Source organism: Artemia franciscana, chromosome 7 (assembly GCF_032884065.1).
Source record: "Artemia franciscana chromosome 7, ASM3288406v1, whole genome shotgun sequence".
NCBI lineage: Eukaryota > Metazoa > Arthropoda > Branchiopoda > Anostraca > Artemiidae > Artemia > Artemia franciscana.
Window position 1 is genome coordinate 27252660 of NC_088869.1, and position 16310 is coordinate 27268969.

Consider the following 16310-nt stretch of genomic DNA (forward strand, 5'->3'; position numbering starts at 1 on the left):
ATAGATAGATTCAAATCTATTTGAATCTAGAATCAAACTTTCTGTTTGATTCTAATAGAATCAATAGAATAGCACTAGTTCGTATGTGAGGTCTTGCATATGGTTCTAGAATTCTAATCTATTGATTCTAGACCAGCTAGAATCAATAGTAGATAGAACAGTGAAAGTTTGATTCTAGCTAGTCTATCTACTATTTCTATGAGTCATATGCAAGACGTCATTTTAGATAAGACTTTTTCACTATTCAATAAATAGATTCAAATCTATTTGAATCTAGAATCAAACTTTCTGTTTGATTCTAGTAGAATCAATAGAATAGCACTAGTTCGTATGTGACGTCTTGCATATGGTTCTAGAATCCTAATCTATTGATTCTAGCTAGTCTATCTACTATTTCTATGAGTCATATGCAAGACGTCATTTTAGAAAAGACTTTTTCACTATTCAATAAATAGATTCAAATCTATTTGAATCTAGAATCAAACTTTCTGTTTGATTCTAATAGAATCAATAGAATAGCACTAGTTCGTATGTGACGTCTTGCATATGGTTCTAGAATTCTAATCTATTGATTCTAGACCAGCTAGAATCAATAGTAGATAGAACAGTGAAAGTTTGATTCTAGCTAGTCTATCTACTATTTCTATGAGTCATATGCAAGACGTCATTTTAGAAAAGACTTTTTCACTATTCAATAAATAGATTCAAATCTATTTGAATCTAGAATCAAACTTTCTGTTTGATTCTAATAGAATCAATAGAATAGCACTAGTTCGTATGTGACGTCTTGCATATGGTTCTAGAATTCTAATCTATTGATTCTAGACCAGCTAGAATCAATAGTAGATAGAACAGTGAAAGTTTGATTCTAGCTAGTCTATCTACTATTTCTATGAGTCATATGTAAGACGTTTTCACTATTTAATAAATAGATTCAAATCTATTTGAATCTAGAATCAAACTTTCTGTTTGATTCTAATAGAATCAATAGAATAGCACTAGTTCGTATGTGACGTCTTGCATATGGTTCTAGAATTCCAATCTAGAATTCTAGCTAGTCTATCTACTATTTCTATGAGTCATATGCAAGACGTCATTTTAGAAAAGACTTTTTCACTATTCAATAAATAGATTCAAATCTATTTGAATCTAGAATCAAACTTTCTGTTTGATTTTAATAGAATCAATAGAATAGCACTAGTTCGTATGTGACGTCTTGCACATGGTTCTAGAATTCTAATCTATTGATTCTAGACCAGCTAGAATCAATAGTAGATAGAACAGTGAAAGTTTGATTCTAGCTAGTCTATCTACTATTTCTATGAGTCATATGCAAGACGTCATTTTAGAAAAGACTTTTTCACTATTTAATAAATAGATTCAAATCTATTTGAATCTAGAATCAAACTTTCTGTTTGATTCTAATAGAATCAATGGAATAGCACTAGTTCGTATGTGACGTCTTGCATATGGTTCCTTTTTATTGAATAGTGAAAAAGTCTTTTCTAAAATGACGTCTTGCATATGACTCATAGAAATAGTAGATAGACTAGCTAGAATTCTAGATTAGAATTCTAGAACCATATGCAAGACGTCACATGAGCAGAGTCTGGTTATTTTCTAATATCTACAAGAATGAAAAGTTTTAAGCTTGATATTGTATTTTTCTAATTAAAAGTATTTCATAGCTGCTTACAGAGAAGTACGAAGTTATAATTTTCAATTTCATAGAAAGGTTGAATAACAAAACACTGCTACTACAAATGTTCCTGTTATTAGGAAACCAAAGACATTAGAAATACGATATAGATCAGGCTCAAGAACGTATCCAGGATTTTTTTTTATGGGGGAGGGTTTTTTCTTTTGGGAAAGGGAGACTACTAAAAAAACACATGAAAAATTTGTTTACATGTATTTTTTTTTCATTGGTATGAGTTGGACATTACTTAGGGTACGAGAGAGGGATGGTTAAAACCGGTACCCTCCCCTTCTGGATACTGCATTGGTAGCCTGACTCAGGCTACCAAATTTTTCGAAAAACTATAATCTTAAATTTGATTTCAAATATAGTCTATATATATAAATATAATATATATATATATATATATATATATATATATATATATATATATATATATATATATATATATATATATATATATATATATATATATATATATATATATATATATATATATATATAGGTAAAATTGGTTGAAAATTACAAATATTTCAGTATATCCTATTGTTAAAAATTTGATAAATTTTCAACATGCGGCAGTCCCAAAATAAAAAGGTATTTATTCATTTCTGTACGTGACTTTCGATGAAGCCAATGGCACAATATCTTCCCCTTGAGAAAGTGAAATTGAGAAACTGAGAGAAAGTTCAGAAAAAGGAAGGTGATATCTTTCGATCTTAAAAATCTAAGCATAAAGCCGTTTGTTTTGTTTACGTAGACATAGCTAAAGTGAAAATGAAAGAATAATGAATAGTCCATGAGAGTTTGAGTATTCGTTTGAGTATTAAGTTTTGTTTTACACCCCCATCCATCTCCGAAATAAATACCGCCTCCCCCAAGGGTTAGCCCTGTATGTCGCCGTGCTATTAATCAATTGGGTTCTATTTGTATTATCTTTATTTCATTAAGTTGTTTCGTTTTTAATTTATTCTACAAAATCGCATTTAGTCTATGTTATATATTCACCCATCACGTATTTGTTACTAAATTTATTCATCTGAAGTACTTTTTCAAATTTCTTTTATAGACAGAAAGACTATTCGTTGACAAAATGCTTACTTTTTAGAAAACGACCAGTAAAAATATATAATAGTGTCTGTTTTATTTAATTTTAAAGTAAAAATTTATTTGTAAAAATGTTTTGGTATAAATAAAAATACTTTATTTTTGATCTAAAAGAAAGAGAAAAAAACTTGCTACTCAGAAAACATATATAATAGAACATAAAGCGCTGAGTTTCATTTATAAATACATATTGTCACAAGAACTTTCCCAAATGTTTTCTTTTCTACAATAGAGCACTCTAGTTGTAAATACACGAAAAAAAAGAAACAAAGAAAAGGCTGCACTTAGGGAAAGAGTCTTTACTAGACTTCACTTTATACGGTAAGCTTCTAAATATATACACGGGATGGCTATAGAATATGTTCAAATCAACTGAGATCAAATATATATACAACGACTGAAAAAAAAGAGATTAACTCTGCATTGTCATAAGGAGAATAAATGGTAAAGGAGGTATAAGGAGTTTGAGTATTCAGTTTTGTTTTAAACCCCCACCTATCTCCAAAATAAATACCCCCCCCCCCCCCCCAAGGGTAAGCCCTGTATGTCGCAATGGTTTTAATCAATTGGGTTCTATTTATATTATCTTTAATTTCATTAACGTGTTTCGTTTTTAATTTATTCTACATAATCGCATTTAGTCTATGTTATATATTCACCCATCATGTATTTGTTACTAAATTTATTCATCTGAAACCTTCATATGTAAATTTTCATTAGACTGTACAAGCATAAAGAGCAATTGTGCTGTTTCAAATTTCTTTTATAGACAGAAAAAACTATTTGTTGACAAAATACTTACTTTTTAGAAAACGACCAGTAAAAATATATACTACTGTCTGGTTTTGCTTTAATTTTAAAGTATAAATTTATTTATTCAAATGTTTTGGTATGAATAAAAATACTTTATTTTTGATCTAAAAGAAAGAGAGAAAAAAAAATTGCTACTCACAAAACATATATAATAGCACATAAGGCACTGAGTTTCATTTATAAATATATATTGTCACAAGAACTTTCCCAAATGTTTTTTTTTCTACAATAGAGGTCTCTAGTTGTACATACACGAAAAAAAGGAAACAAAGAAAAGGCTGCACTTAGGGAAATGGTTACAAAATATGTTCATCTTCCGCTGTTCTCACCTTCCTCAGAAGAGCAGCACCGAGAACCTGGAACAAAAAAAAATTTTTTTTTACAAACTTATCATTGTTTTTATGCCTAAGGCCGTGTTTAATTTAGCACCACTGACAACTAAATACTAGATGTTTTGATGACTACTTAATGTTTGCCGCTTTTCGGGTTGGTTGAACTTCCGTTGGTCTGTCTATGATCGCCAGCTTGTTCTTATAATCTCTGAATTGAGTTGGAAAAACTCAATTATTTCTCTCAGCTCCCTTAATACTTCTTTCTTAAATCGTCTGCTACCTGAGGATTGACAGTTGGACAAGAATGAGTGAATATCAACCACGTCATTACTGTTCTGAAACGTTATGTCCTTGTAGTAGAAGCTGTAGCAGTAGAACAATTTTATTAGAAATATACTTTTCTTAATCATTAGACTAACATAAGCGAAGCTTGCGAGGCCGTGCTAAGTTCAAGGAAAATAAAGAAAGAATATGGTAAATGAGACCATATACCGAAATCAACAACAGTAAAAAAAAAATCAAACAATACATTACCTTGCGTGACCCCAAGACAAAAAAATAACATACAAAAAATACATATATATTACAAATGAATAAACTATGGAAAATTTATTTTAGTTACTCTGTTTCAAAAGTATACCCATCGAGCACCTCCACACATAAATCAGACTTAAACTGGCCAAAGCTACCTAATTCCTTGATATCTATACTCAGTTAGTTTTGCGTTCTGTTTGATCTCCTGTTTATATCAGATATGGATGTAGTGATTGCTTAATTAATTACCCACCTTGCAGGTCATGGAACCTTGCAGATTATCACAACACATCAATTTGATTTTGAGCATGATCTTACAAAAATATCCAATTAAATATTTGTTATTTTGGACTAGATTCTTTAGTTCAGTAAGCTTGTTTTTATTTTGTACAATTCTAGGGCACCAATTCATAAACTGACTAAGTAAAAAGAAAAGGAAGTCAACACAGCTAAATGTAAAAAAAAAAAAAAAATTCTCGAGAGAATCAGGTTATGGGGGAAGTGTATTTCTATGGCGGGATTTTCCGCGGGTAGGGGGTTACACAAGACATAGTATTCATTAATACAATCGATTTAACGAGCGATGCTCAGTTACCCGGTACTACAGCCTATACCAGACTTATCCTTGGCATTGGGTTTGTTCCCATACTATGAACCTTGCTTATTTATCCGTGAAAACAGAAGATATTCCACCCCTCATACGCATGACTTGGCCTAACCGCTTTAACCTCTTTCATTATAGCCCTAGAAAGAAGGAGTGAACCACAGTTTCCGTACAGCCTTTTGTTTGACATCAAATGGGTACCCTAAACTAACCTTATACAATTCCTCTGAAAATATATCGTATTTATGAGGTTATTCTTTGTGAAGCTGCTATAAAAAAAGAAGTCTTTTCTAATTTGGTTAATTTTCAATTGTGTTTTTTTTTTTTTCTATAGCCTATGGAAAAAAAGAAAAACAAAAAATAAAAAAACAGAAATAAACTAAAATTTCTACAGAAATTTTTTTCGAAGGGTGGTTTTGTCGACATGCAGTAGTATATATTATGTTTCATATATTTCTTTTTTATGTATATATTTTTTTCTATATTTTATCTTATGCCAAAAACACACAAAAATAACAAACAAACAAAGAATTAATCTTACCTTTGTGTTTCTTCTGACAGTAAAAACGAACAGCAATGAGAGCAACCACAGTTACAGCTATAGCTATGAAAATTAGTGCCCATATCCAGATAGGCCAGTTATTTGACCCAAATGAACCTAATGAAATAATTATATTTTAATGATATTGTATTTGTATCAAAATTCTACCTTATAAGACAATGTACGATTTTATTGCCTTCAGCCTAACGGGGTACATTCAATGCTGTAAATACAAACAATGCTCCTACAGGTCTAAAACTAAGTGCCCAGCAGAAAAATTGACTCAGTAAGCCACAGTTATTATTTCAGTTCAGATAACTTAAATCCTACAAAAACTGAGGTGTCAGCCGATTTCACATGTAAAAAATCAAATATATTAAAATGAACAGAGAATTAGCCCTCTCAGGCAGAGCCCAACAAAATTCAGTTATGTTTTTCCTCTTGTTAAGACGATTGGCTCTTCAGATCATTTTTTGACCAGGAGGTTAAGGTCATTTAATACCTTCTTTAATGTTTTTTAAGCTAATTATAGTCCAAAACATTGGCATTTTGTCCGGTTTTATCACTGGCCAAAAATTTTACTCGTTTTTCTCCGTTTATTGCTTTTCATTAAGTTATTTCAAGCCAGGATGAATCGAGAGCGAATAAAAACTACATTGTTAGATGAATGGTAAAATTTCTAGGATGTGATATAAAAACAAAAGTAAGTAAGTATATTATTAAAAATCCTTCTTTTTGTAAATATACTGTGTAGGAAACAGTAACAATTATCAAAGGATTTCACAGGTAATTAAGAGGAACGTCTCAAATATTACATGAGATACGGACAGGAGAGAGGAAGGATAGATAATGGAGAGAGAGAGAGAGAGAGAGAGAGAGAGAGAGAGAGAGAGAGAGAGAGAGAGAGAGAGAGAGAGAGAGAGAGAGAGAGAGAGAGAGAGAGAGAGAGAGTGAGAGAGTGAGAGAGTGAGAGAGTGAGAGAGTGAGAGAGTGAGAGAGAGAGAGAGAGAGAGAGAGAGAGAGAGAGAGAGAGAGAGAGAGAGAGAGAGAGAGAGAGAGAGAGAGAGAGAGAGAGAGAGAGAGAGAGAGTGAGAGAGTGAGAGAGTGAGGAGAGAGAGAGAGAGAGAGAGAGAGAGAGAGAGAGAGAGAGAGAGAGAGAGAGAGAGAGAGAGAGAGTTTATAAACTTCCATAAAAGGACCAGCCTATAATGTTTCTTGCATCAAAGGATTTATGGAATTACGAGCAAAAATTCTAACAGCTAAAACGTTACCATGCTAGAAGCGTACCTTCAAACTCTTCATGCATGCTGGAAATATGCAACTTGGTTGCACGTAGGCATTAAGTACTCAGCAAAAAATATTTAGCCTTGTCTTTCACCCTTATAATTATAATATATTATAATTAGGAATAATTATAATTAATTATCTATTAATAATTAATAATTAAATTTATAATAATAATAACAATAATATATTATTATTATTAATAATATTATTAAGATAATAATAGTAATAATAATTAATATTTATTAATAATTAATAATTATATTAATAAAAATAATAGGAATAATTATATTAATAATTATAATAATATTTCCTTATAATAATTAGGAAATAATCTTTCCAGTCTTGTCAGGACAACAATCTTTCATTCTCGATGTCCAAAGCAAAAAGAAGCTTTCAAATCATAGCCCTTTCAAATAAATTCTTTCCCTCAATTTTTCATCAACCTCGGGTACATTTATTAAACCCTATGAGCCACTGAGAAAAGCATTGGTACGTGCATTGTTAAGTTAGTAAAACACCAAATTAGCAGGGTCCTCTTCAATTGTGGCATCTCTATGCATCACAATAGTGCAACTGACTCCTCTTTCCAACAATCATTTTCAGCTTTATTTATGATTTTTATGAACTTGAAGGATAGCTTTTTCAGAAAGTCACATTTACATTTTTTTTTTAATGCAGAAATAAGAATCAAGGGACAGAGTTATACTACAGCAAAAATAGAAATCTATTGTCACCTATATTTCGGCATTTCCTGACACATTTGCAAGTTGTCATAACAGAAGGTACAAATTTAACTTTATTTCAATAGAAAAAAAAATGAAAATATGAAACAACAACTGTATTAAAACAACGCTTTAGAAAACACAGCAAGTTAAAAAGGTTAAACACCAAGTTAAAACACCGTCGTAGGGGTTATTAGTTACAGGGCATAACACCGAAGGTCTGAAAGACAGAATCCATTCACCAAAAAAAGTGTTTAAAGTCTATCTAGCTATTAAGCGATGTTTTTATAAAATAAGGTTACCACGACCACAAACAAACAGGCATCAGAGCCTTACCTTGTGATATAACTGCATTTGAATTCCTTTTCTTTCTTCGGAACAAAGGTTTATTGGTTATTTTCAGAAATAGGTTGTAGGTCCAGTTTCAGTTAAAGTGTGGTCCAACGGAAACGAGAAGTTCATGAAAAGAGCAGTTTACAGTGCCTAAGTTTTTTTTTTGGAAGTCGCCCCGGTTTTACCGTTAAGTGATTTGAATGTCTGAAAATATGTCTATTTATTTGAATTTACCTTCTTTTATCGTTAGGAAGTAGATACATTTTTTCAAAACATATGTTTTATCTCATATACTTTTTTATTTAAAAACTTGCTAATGAGTCAAAACCCAAAATTCTCCAAAAGCTTAGAAACGAAGTGAAAAAGTTTGGCTTATTCTTATAAACATTTTTACTTTTTTAATATCTCATGCAGGGGGGATTAATTTTAAGTTTATTAGGATAGTGTTTGGTAAGATACTACTGCATAAAAGAGTTGAAAATAAAAAAAAGCAAAAAGGAGGGAATTATACCATAAATAGTTGCCACTATAGTTTTTTAATGCATTGTCGCGCCCATTTTTAAATACACAGCGTCTCTTTGGATAGCTTGTAGAGTAAAATATAAAATATCACTGTAGCATTATGAAAATTTTCGTTCTAAACGTAACCAGTAATTAATTAAGAACAAGTCAATCAGTGTTATTATGTTAACGAAACATTCTTGATTACGACTATGCTTTGATTCCGAACATCAAAAATAGTTCAATATATCAAGCTAGGCTAACAGGATTGTAGAGTACACTGAAGTATATTTTTTTTTTTTTTTTTTTTTTTTTTTTTTTTTTTTTTTTTTTTTTTTTTTTTTTTTTTTTTTTTTTGTTACGGAGCCACAATACCTAAACATAATATATTTTTTTCCTTTAAAAATTTGATTGGAAATTCAAACCAAATGTGCATATAAACCAAATAAAAATAAACCAAATATATATATATATATATATATATATATATATATATATATATATATATATATATATATATATATATATATATATTTTTATATATATATATATATATATATATATATATATATATATATATATATATATTTCAGATTTCTCTTAGTGGATCAATGCAGAATAATCAAGGTGCAAGTTTGGTGTTGAACAACAAGAAGTTCAGATGCACCGTCAATCTACCTGGCCCAGTCAATAACTTTGCTTTTAACCATAAAAGCAAAATGCCATTTTTTAGATTACTATCTTTTGATTTGTGTCAGGAGAGGTTGGGGAGAGAAAAAATCTCATATGGTAGTTCAGTGGTTCACTTTGTGCGTTTATGAAAGCACATGACGTGACCCAAAGGACATGCTCTAGATCCTTTAGTAAAACGATATTAAAAATTATGTATTACAACAAGAATTAAAATGGAACAGCAAAACTAAAAATGAAGAATAATTAGCTCATTTAAGGAGTCAAACTTAAACAACAAGAAATTTAAACAACTAGTAAATTTAAGAGCTCCTTAGGCACATCTTAGGCTCATTCTTGGTCAACATGCCCGAGACTCTAGGCAGGCGTACCTTTCTAAAAGCTAACAACAAGCATTGGTCCAATAAGAGTCATACTTGCTGCTGCCGGCGTTTACCCATGTCATTTAACCAAACACTTGGAAAACTATAGTTTCTGTGACTATCAAAGTTCTATGACTATCTACCATAGTTCTACCCCGGGAATGATGCATGGACGGATGAGAGATAGACTTATCTATTAACAAATAAATTGACATCATTTTTATACAATTCTAATAAGGGCTTATGCCAGATTTGCCTCTCACTCCTATCGGACTAGCTGTCTTGGCTTTTTTTACAATTAGCCATGGCTTGATGCCCACAACTACTTGATTTTAATTCAAAATCAACTGACTCGCACGACCTAGTTTGCATCATTTAAATGAAAAAGTTGAAATTATTTAATTATGAAGAAAGAACTAAAATCCTATGCAAAAAAATAAAGATTCAAAATTTGAATTTGAGAATATTGCCTGAAGTTTCAAGAATACCAAGTCCAGTTTCAGCAACAACACAGGAGAAGCATCTAACAAGTGTGGTTATTATCATTGTTATTATTCTTACAGATCAAGCTAAATAGTTTTTCGGGACACGCTCTTATCGTTTTAACATCATCGTGGCGAATAACATTTTCATAGATTCGTAGTATGGTCACTGATTAATGAAATAATGTGCGGCCTTTTCTGTGTTCATATGAATAGATAGCAAGTGATCCAACATTATTCAGGAACGAAATCTTTCTTTAAATTAAAGAGACCATGAATCCAGATTCCTCAGGGACATCTGTGTTAACGGTCTAACAAAATATCTTTTTGTCAGGAAAAACTTGCTCATTTCAATATTCTATCACGCTGGCTTAGGTTTTTCTAGGGAGGGAACAGCTATACCTTCCCTGCCCCCACTCTTTTGCCACCTCCTTTTTTAGTTTATATCAGGGGCAAACTCTAAATTCTAATGGAGATGATAACGGAACGAGGTAAAAACATCAAATTCGCAAGAAAAAAACACAGGCTTAGATCTCAGTTTACTTAATTAAAAGTGACCAAGCAACATCATTGGATGAATGTCGGTTCATACGTCTGACCAGAAACAAAATTTGCAGTCTTTTTCAGAAAATATTTTCAATAGATTAACTTCTTTAAATGGTTACCTGAGAAAGTATACAAGTGAAATTTTTTTACCTATCCACAAGGTGCTAAGGAAAAGGAATATATTACTTTTTAATATGCTGCAAAATTACTATTTATAATCTGGCCAGTTACATTGAGGCGGTGGAATGGAAAGATATAACATATTAAACATAGCACAAACTAACCAGGACATTTCAAAAAAGTAATTTTAATATTGAATAATGACCTACATTTTCGCATGCATTTGCTTGGAGAAAGTCAATGATGAAATTAAATTAACAATAGGGGTAGCAGAATTCAAATAATTCCCTTTTTGCTTTTGTTTGAAGGTAGGCTTGAAGATGTTAAAACAAATATACATGAATTAAAGACTCGTAATGATATTTTGGCTCAGAATGAACTTCATTCGGCAGCCCTTTTCCTCATCACTCAGTTGTCCAAAAAAGCCGAAGAGGAAGCAAAGTCAAGTGATCCTAATCAATTTAGCTTTGGACGCTTGTTTGCCTATGCAAATTAACGGTCATGTGCCAATTCTGAACTGTTGACCAACCTGCCTTAAGACCATAGGTAGGCGTGCCTTGTTTCCCTATCATTCCAGGCAATCTAACGGTCCCTTGCAATTTTAAATGCTTTGTCAACCTGCCTGAGACTCTAGGCGGGCTTGCCTTTTTAAAAGCTAACAAACAAGAATTGCTCCCGCTGTTTACCCGTGCCATTTAACCAAACACTTGGAAAACTATAGCTTCAATCACTATCTTAGTTCTATGACTATCTACCTTAGTTCTGCCCTAGGAGTGACGCATGGAGGGACATTTAAATATTTTGTAAAAGTTGAGCAATAGCCTTTGAACAAAATTTTAGTAATCAGTAATCCAAGAATTGGAATGGTACAAAATTAAACTGCTACTTTTCAAGGTTAACTTTTCTGTAGATTACTTGTCCTTCAGCTATAGTTTAATCTGATCATGCCTAGATCAGGGGAAAACTTCTAGTTATTAACATTGGGAAGTTCAATACCCAAATAAACTGATTAAACCTCTTAATCAGAGTGTCCCTAGAGTTCAACAGGAAAAATACCCCAGCCATCACTATCAGATATTAAATTTAATTCCTGATTGAAAAAGATCTTGCTTAATATTACAAGTCACCATTGAATTATGAATGCTTTCGAAAAAAAAATCTGTTGTAAATACTAGGCTAGGGCAAAACCTTCTGATTGAATAAAATAAAACATTCTACGTGGGTGCCCAAGATCTAGCGACTCCCTTATATTGTCATCGTCACGTATTAAGGTCGTATCTGAAATTTTTACTTTTGAGGTAAATACAATAAACCGTTGGCTAAGCTGTTTTGAAGGGGAGGATCAATGGGGCAATTTATTTTCAATCACAATTTCACAGTCTTAATCTATATTACTCAGCCACTAAGAAGAACTTACTAAGCAGTTTTCGACATTTACTTCAAAGGTGCGAAAATGTCAGATGCACCCTATAGGCGTAACAGTGCGGATTTTTAATAGGGGTCTTTGTAAAGCCAGCCAAAACCTGACTGCTTTGTCAGAGAAAATTTAGGTCATTCTACAGAACGTAGGGAACTTTTAAATCAAGATTTGCCCTATAACTAAAAATAACATTTGTTGGTCTTAAAAAAGAGGTACGCACCATACTTTACATTTAACCCTAATCATTAACCTGTATACAATACCTTATTTTACAAAAAAACGACACATAGTTCAAATAACTGACTGTAACTTAAAATAGGACAATCTTAAGACGTTTAAAACTTGTAAAAAAGCGATTCTCTATATTTACTGTTAGATCTCGAAATAAGTTCAACTCACTTCGAAAAAAAAGGTAAAACCTGGTTGTCTGACGAAGATTGTAACTACAAAATCAGTTACAAAATAATAAAACAAACTAAAATCAAGGAAGTAAAATTTGGCCACTGTCTGTACCTATGACTATATTTAACAAACAAAACCGAGACACACACTTTCTTCTGATATGAACAAAATTGGTAGAGTTAAAGCCAGTTGTTCGGTAAAAACGATTATTTCAATTTAATGAAAATCAAAATCTTGACAAAAGCAAAAAAAATTTGCTTGCGAAGAAGTGGCTTTATGGTATCAAAAAGAAAGTAAATTAAAACAAAAATTCTTAGGATGCAATATTAGCGAAAAAACTTCATAGCGTAATGTAAAACTACTTCTTTATTTGCAACTACGAATTCAGTTTCTTTCAACAATGATGCATTGTATTTGTCTAATTATGATCTTTAAAACTCAATAAACCATAATTAATACCTTCTCTCTCCACTACCACAATACTTTTGCAGGATTTTTCTTTCATTTTAATCTTATTTTGTCTATTGATTGCGTCTTTTAGCTTATACCCTTTATCTCTCCCACCCAGAACAAATTAAAAAATGGCTTACGTGTTTATTTTTATTATGTTTCCCCTACTTATGGTATAAACTACTCAAGCAAGGTAAAAATTATGTGGCCAGTGGCTATATAATTAGGTACCATGGTACAAATAGGTGCCATATTAGGTACCACGACCTATGCTCGTTTTATACAGTCTTTCAGTGGATTTGTCGAGTAACTATATTGTTTTCCGCAAACTTAGATGCATCGATAAATGGATCTAAGATATTTGTTGAAAATGTGCAAAAAACACCTTGCGTATGGACATCACGTGAACAAGCAAACCTTAAAAATATCAGAAGATAAACTTGAACATGCGCAATAGTATACAGCCGTCACTCTGCCTTGTATTTTGTCCTTATCCTATTGGACTTGTTTTTGATGACAACAACTATAGTTATTTGAATATCTTTCGTTATTTTTTATTGTAGTGTTTAGTTTAATCATTTTTATAAATATATGTTATTTTAAAAAGGCAAGCCATTTCCTCTCTCCTCTCCCTTTTTACAAAGGTTCCCGGGTGTGAAGCCGAAATATACGGACTTTCAATATTATCTGTAGAATTTCTTTTTAATTTAAACTTCAGTATCTTATTAGACTCACCAGACATTGGCTAGGTTTTTGTTTGTTTTTTTTTCTCCCTAGCTATACTATTTTTTCTCTATTTTATTTTCTCCCAGGCTATATTTTTTTCACCCTGACTGTTTTTTTTTTCTCTGGCAATGTTTTTTTTTTCTTCCCGGGTATTTTTCCCATTTATCGATGCATGAAAAATCACGAAAAGCTTCATTGGAACTTGGAAAGTGAATGAAACAGACTAAAAACAGTTTAACTTATGAAAAAAACAGAAAACTTTCGCACTGCGTTAAAATTTTAACACAAATCTTATCGAACGTGGTTATTTACAACGATTGTTTGAAAGTTTCAACAACGATCCCAACTTTTTTCTTCATTTTAAGACCGTATTATAAAAGGAAATCCATGAGAGTCGAATTTTGCATCTAATAATTGTAATTAAATTTCACAAGTATTATAATTTTAAGAATTGTGGTTATTTTTTAATTGATAAAACAATATATCTTCAGGCAATTGTTTAGTCCCTAAACATCGATTCCCCAATTCTTCTAATCGCTATTAATAAGCTTCCCCTATTCCCCAAATATCAAAAAGGTTCGAAGGGTTTGTTTCTTGTATTTTTTATACATTTAACAGCCGCCAGGAAGTTACTAAATAGACAGCCTGCCGAATTTCGTGTCATGCTTCTTAGTAATTATTCTTATTTATTTCTATGCCACGATCCTTAAAAACTATTCTAAATAAATAATAATAATAAAAACTCACCCTTGGCAGTTTTAACGATAATTCCTGTTGGTTCACTGAATCCAATGGCATTGTGAGCTCTAATTTCGACTTTATAAAACGTGTCCGGTTTCAAGTTCTTCATGTCAAAGCTCACCTCTCCCGGTCTAACTTCTTCAAGAATGCTGGGTCCATCTTCAGTCCAATTAGAACCAACAGTACTGTTTCTAGCCTGAGAAAGAAACAAATTAAAAACGAATACCAATGATTATTTTTCTTATCAATTAAAAAGACTTCCAAAAGGCAATGATTAATCTTTTTGCGAATAAATACATAGTTCAGAAGAGCAAAGGTTGGTGATAAAAAACATCCTACAAAGACGGCTGAGGAGGCTTATCCCCAACAAGAAAGAGACGATTCCTCATGAGCCCTATAATTAATATTTCATAAATATAGAAACGATCTCATTGTTTTTAAAATTGTCATTTTGTTCCTTTTAATCGTTTTAGGCCTATTATTTTAAACGTTATTCTTTGTCCCCCGTAACTTTTTGGATTCCCGCCCCAGTATTTACTCCCTAAATACCGCTCTCCTTCTTTCTTCTACCAGCTGTTTGTATAAGTTTTCTTAATATTGTCAGAACATTTCTACACAGAACAAATCCGGTTGTGGGCATTCTCTGTAGTACTTTTAAATAAGTAAAACGATTATATTCAAAATTATGAGCGCAGCCCTATTTGAGAAACAAAAGCTTTCAGCTCACTATCTATTTGGCATTTTTTACTAGTTTCAACTCAAATGTTTACGTTTACTAAAACGTTTACATCGTCTCCTGTGCCATTCTTCCAATTCCTTATTTAATCGCAAAACATCATAAAAGTTTCTGTGGCGTACTTTTTGCTGGTCAGGGTTTTTTTAGGGGCCGTTTTATTTCATCGAGCTCAGATAGTTATTCGGACCGATACCCCTCCCTAAAAAAAAATATGAAAACCTCAATATTTTATTACTTTACTTTTTTTGTCAGGGATCTGTTTATAAGTTGCCCTACTTACTCAGAAATGAGTTCCCTACCATGTATGTGAGTTAAAGTTGTAATTTCTCTTAACTATGTGATTGTAGCAATTTATTTATATCCAAATCTAAATATGCATCGTTTTGACATAGCTTAGTTTTGATATTCAATGTTCTCTCTGGTTTTGTCATGGTGAATCTTAGTCATTCAAGACTCTTATTAGCAAATCCTATCAGTGTTTCTCACCTGGCAAGACTGACTAAATCGCCAGCGACCCTTCGGAATATATATGTGATTAATAGTGCAATTGGAGGAGCAAACATCAACCTAGTCGATTTAACTGATTCTGCGCAATATAGCTCATCAGACGCAATGGAGCATGTGTATTAGATAAGTCAAAATTCGGTGCATCTCAACATTCTATGACTAAATTGGTAGTGTAAATTTACCTCTTGAAACTTTACTTCGAACGTTTACAAAGAAATTGCTATCACTAGTCATCATTCGTATACCCCAGAAGGTAAGTTACTCTAAAACTAATTATATTCTGTCATCTTCACAGGGCTACCAAAGCCATTCTTGTTTCTTCAAAAATGATTCAACAAACGTATCCAGCTTAGAAAAGGACTAGGCACACGGTGGAGCTTTTTGATACACCTGGTGTAAGAGGTGATAATTAGTATGGTTTATGGTAAGTAGTAGTAGTAGTAGTAGTAGTGTACTATATGGTGGTAAGAGGTCCTTTGGACAAGAAATAGATTGTCTTTCCTTGTACCTGTCGAAAAGGGAAATCTCCAATAAACATCAATCTTCTCAAAAAAATTGAATTAAAATCCAGTAGTTGTGGGCATGAAGCCATGGCTAATATTAGACAAAGCCAAGATAGATAGTCCGAGTGAGTGAGAGGCAATCTAGCATAAAC

General features: G+C 32.0%; 2 protein-coding genes across 6 annotated transcripts in view; one reads left to right on the forward strand and one right to left on the reverse strand.

Annotated features, from left to right (window-relative positions):
* The window catches only part of LOC136029090 (fasciclin-2-like), a 21752-nt gene extending 6459 nt beyond the window's left edge, over positions 1-15293 (reverse strand). Inside the window, exons 1-4 of one of the 5 annotated variants that reach the window (XR_010617970.1) lie at positions 14419-14963; positions 7976-8176; positions 5631-5747; positions 3949-3975 (exon numbers count right to left, since the gene is read on the reverse strand). Coding sequence is in view for 2 of the 5 variants with exons in the window: in XM_065707150.1 (XP_065563222.1) it covers positions 3949-3975; positions 5631-5747; positions 14419-14521 (247 nt within the window). In the remaining 3 variants the exon portion in view is untranslated. Of the gene's footprint in view, positions 1-3948; positions 3976-5630; positions 5748-7975; positions 9002-14418 lie in introns of those variants that run through there. The other 4 variants (XR_010617969.1, XM_065707150.1, XR_010617971.1 and 1 more) reach the window with 4 other exon arrangements.
* LOC136029082 (endoplasmic reticulum lectin 1-like) overlaps positions 1-16310 on the forward strand; it is a gene marked incomplete in the record, with an annotated part of 524377 nt that overhangs the window by 458294 nt on the left and 49773 nt on the right.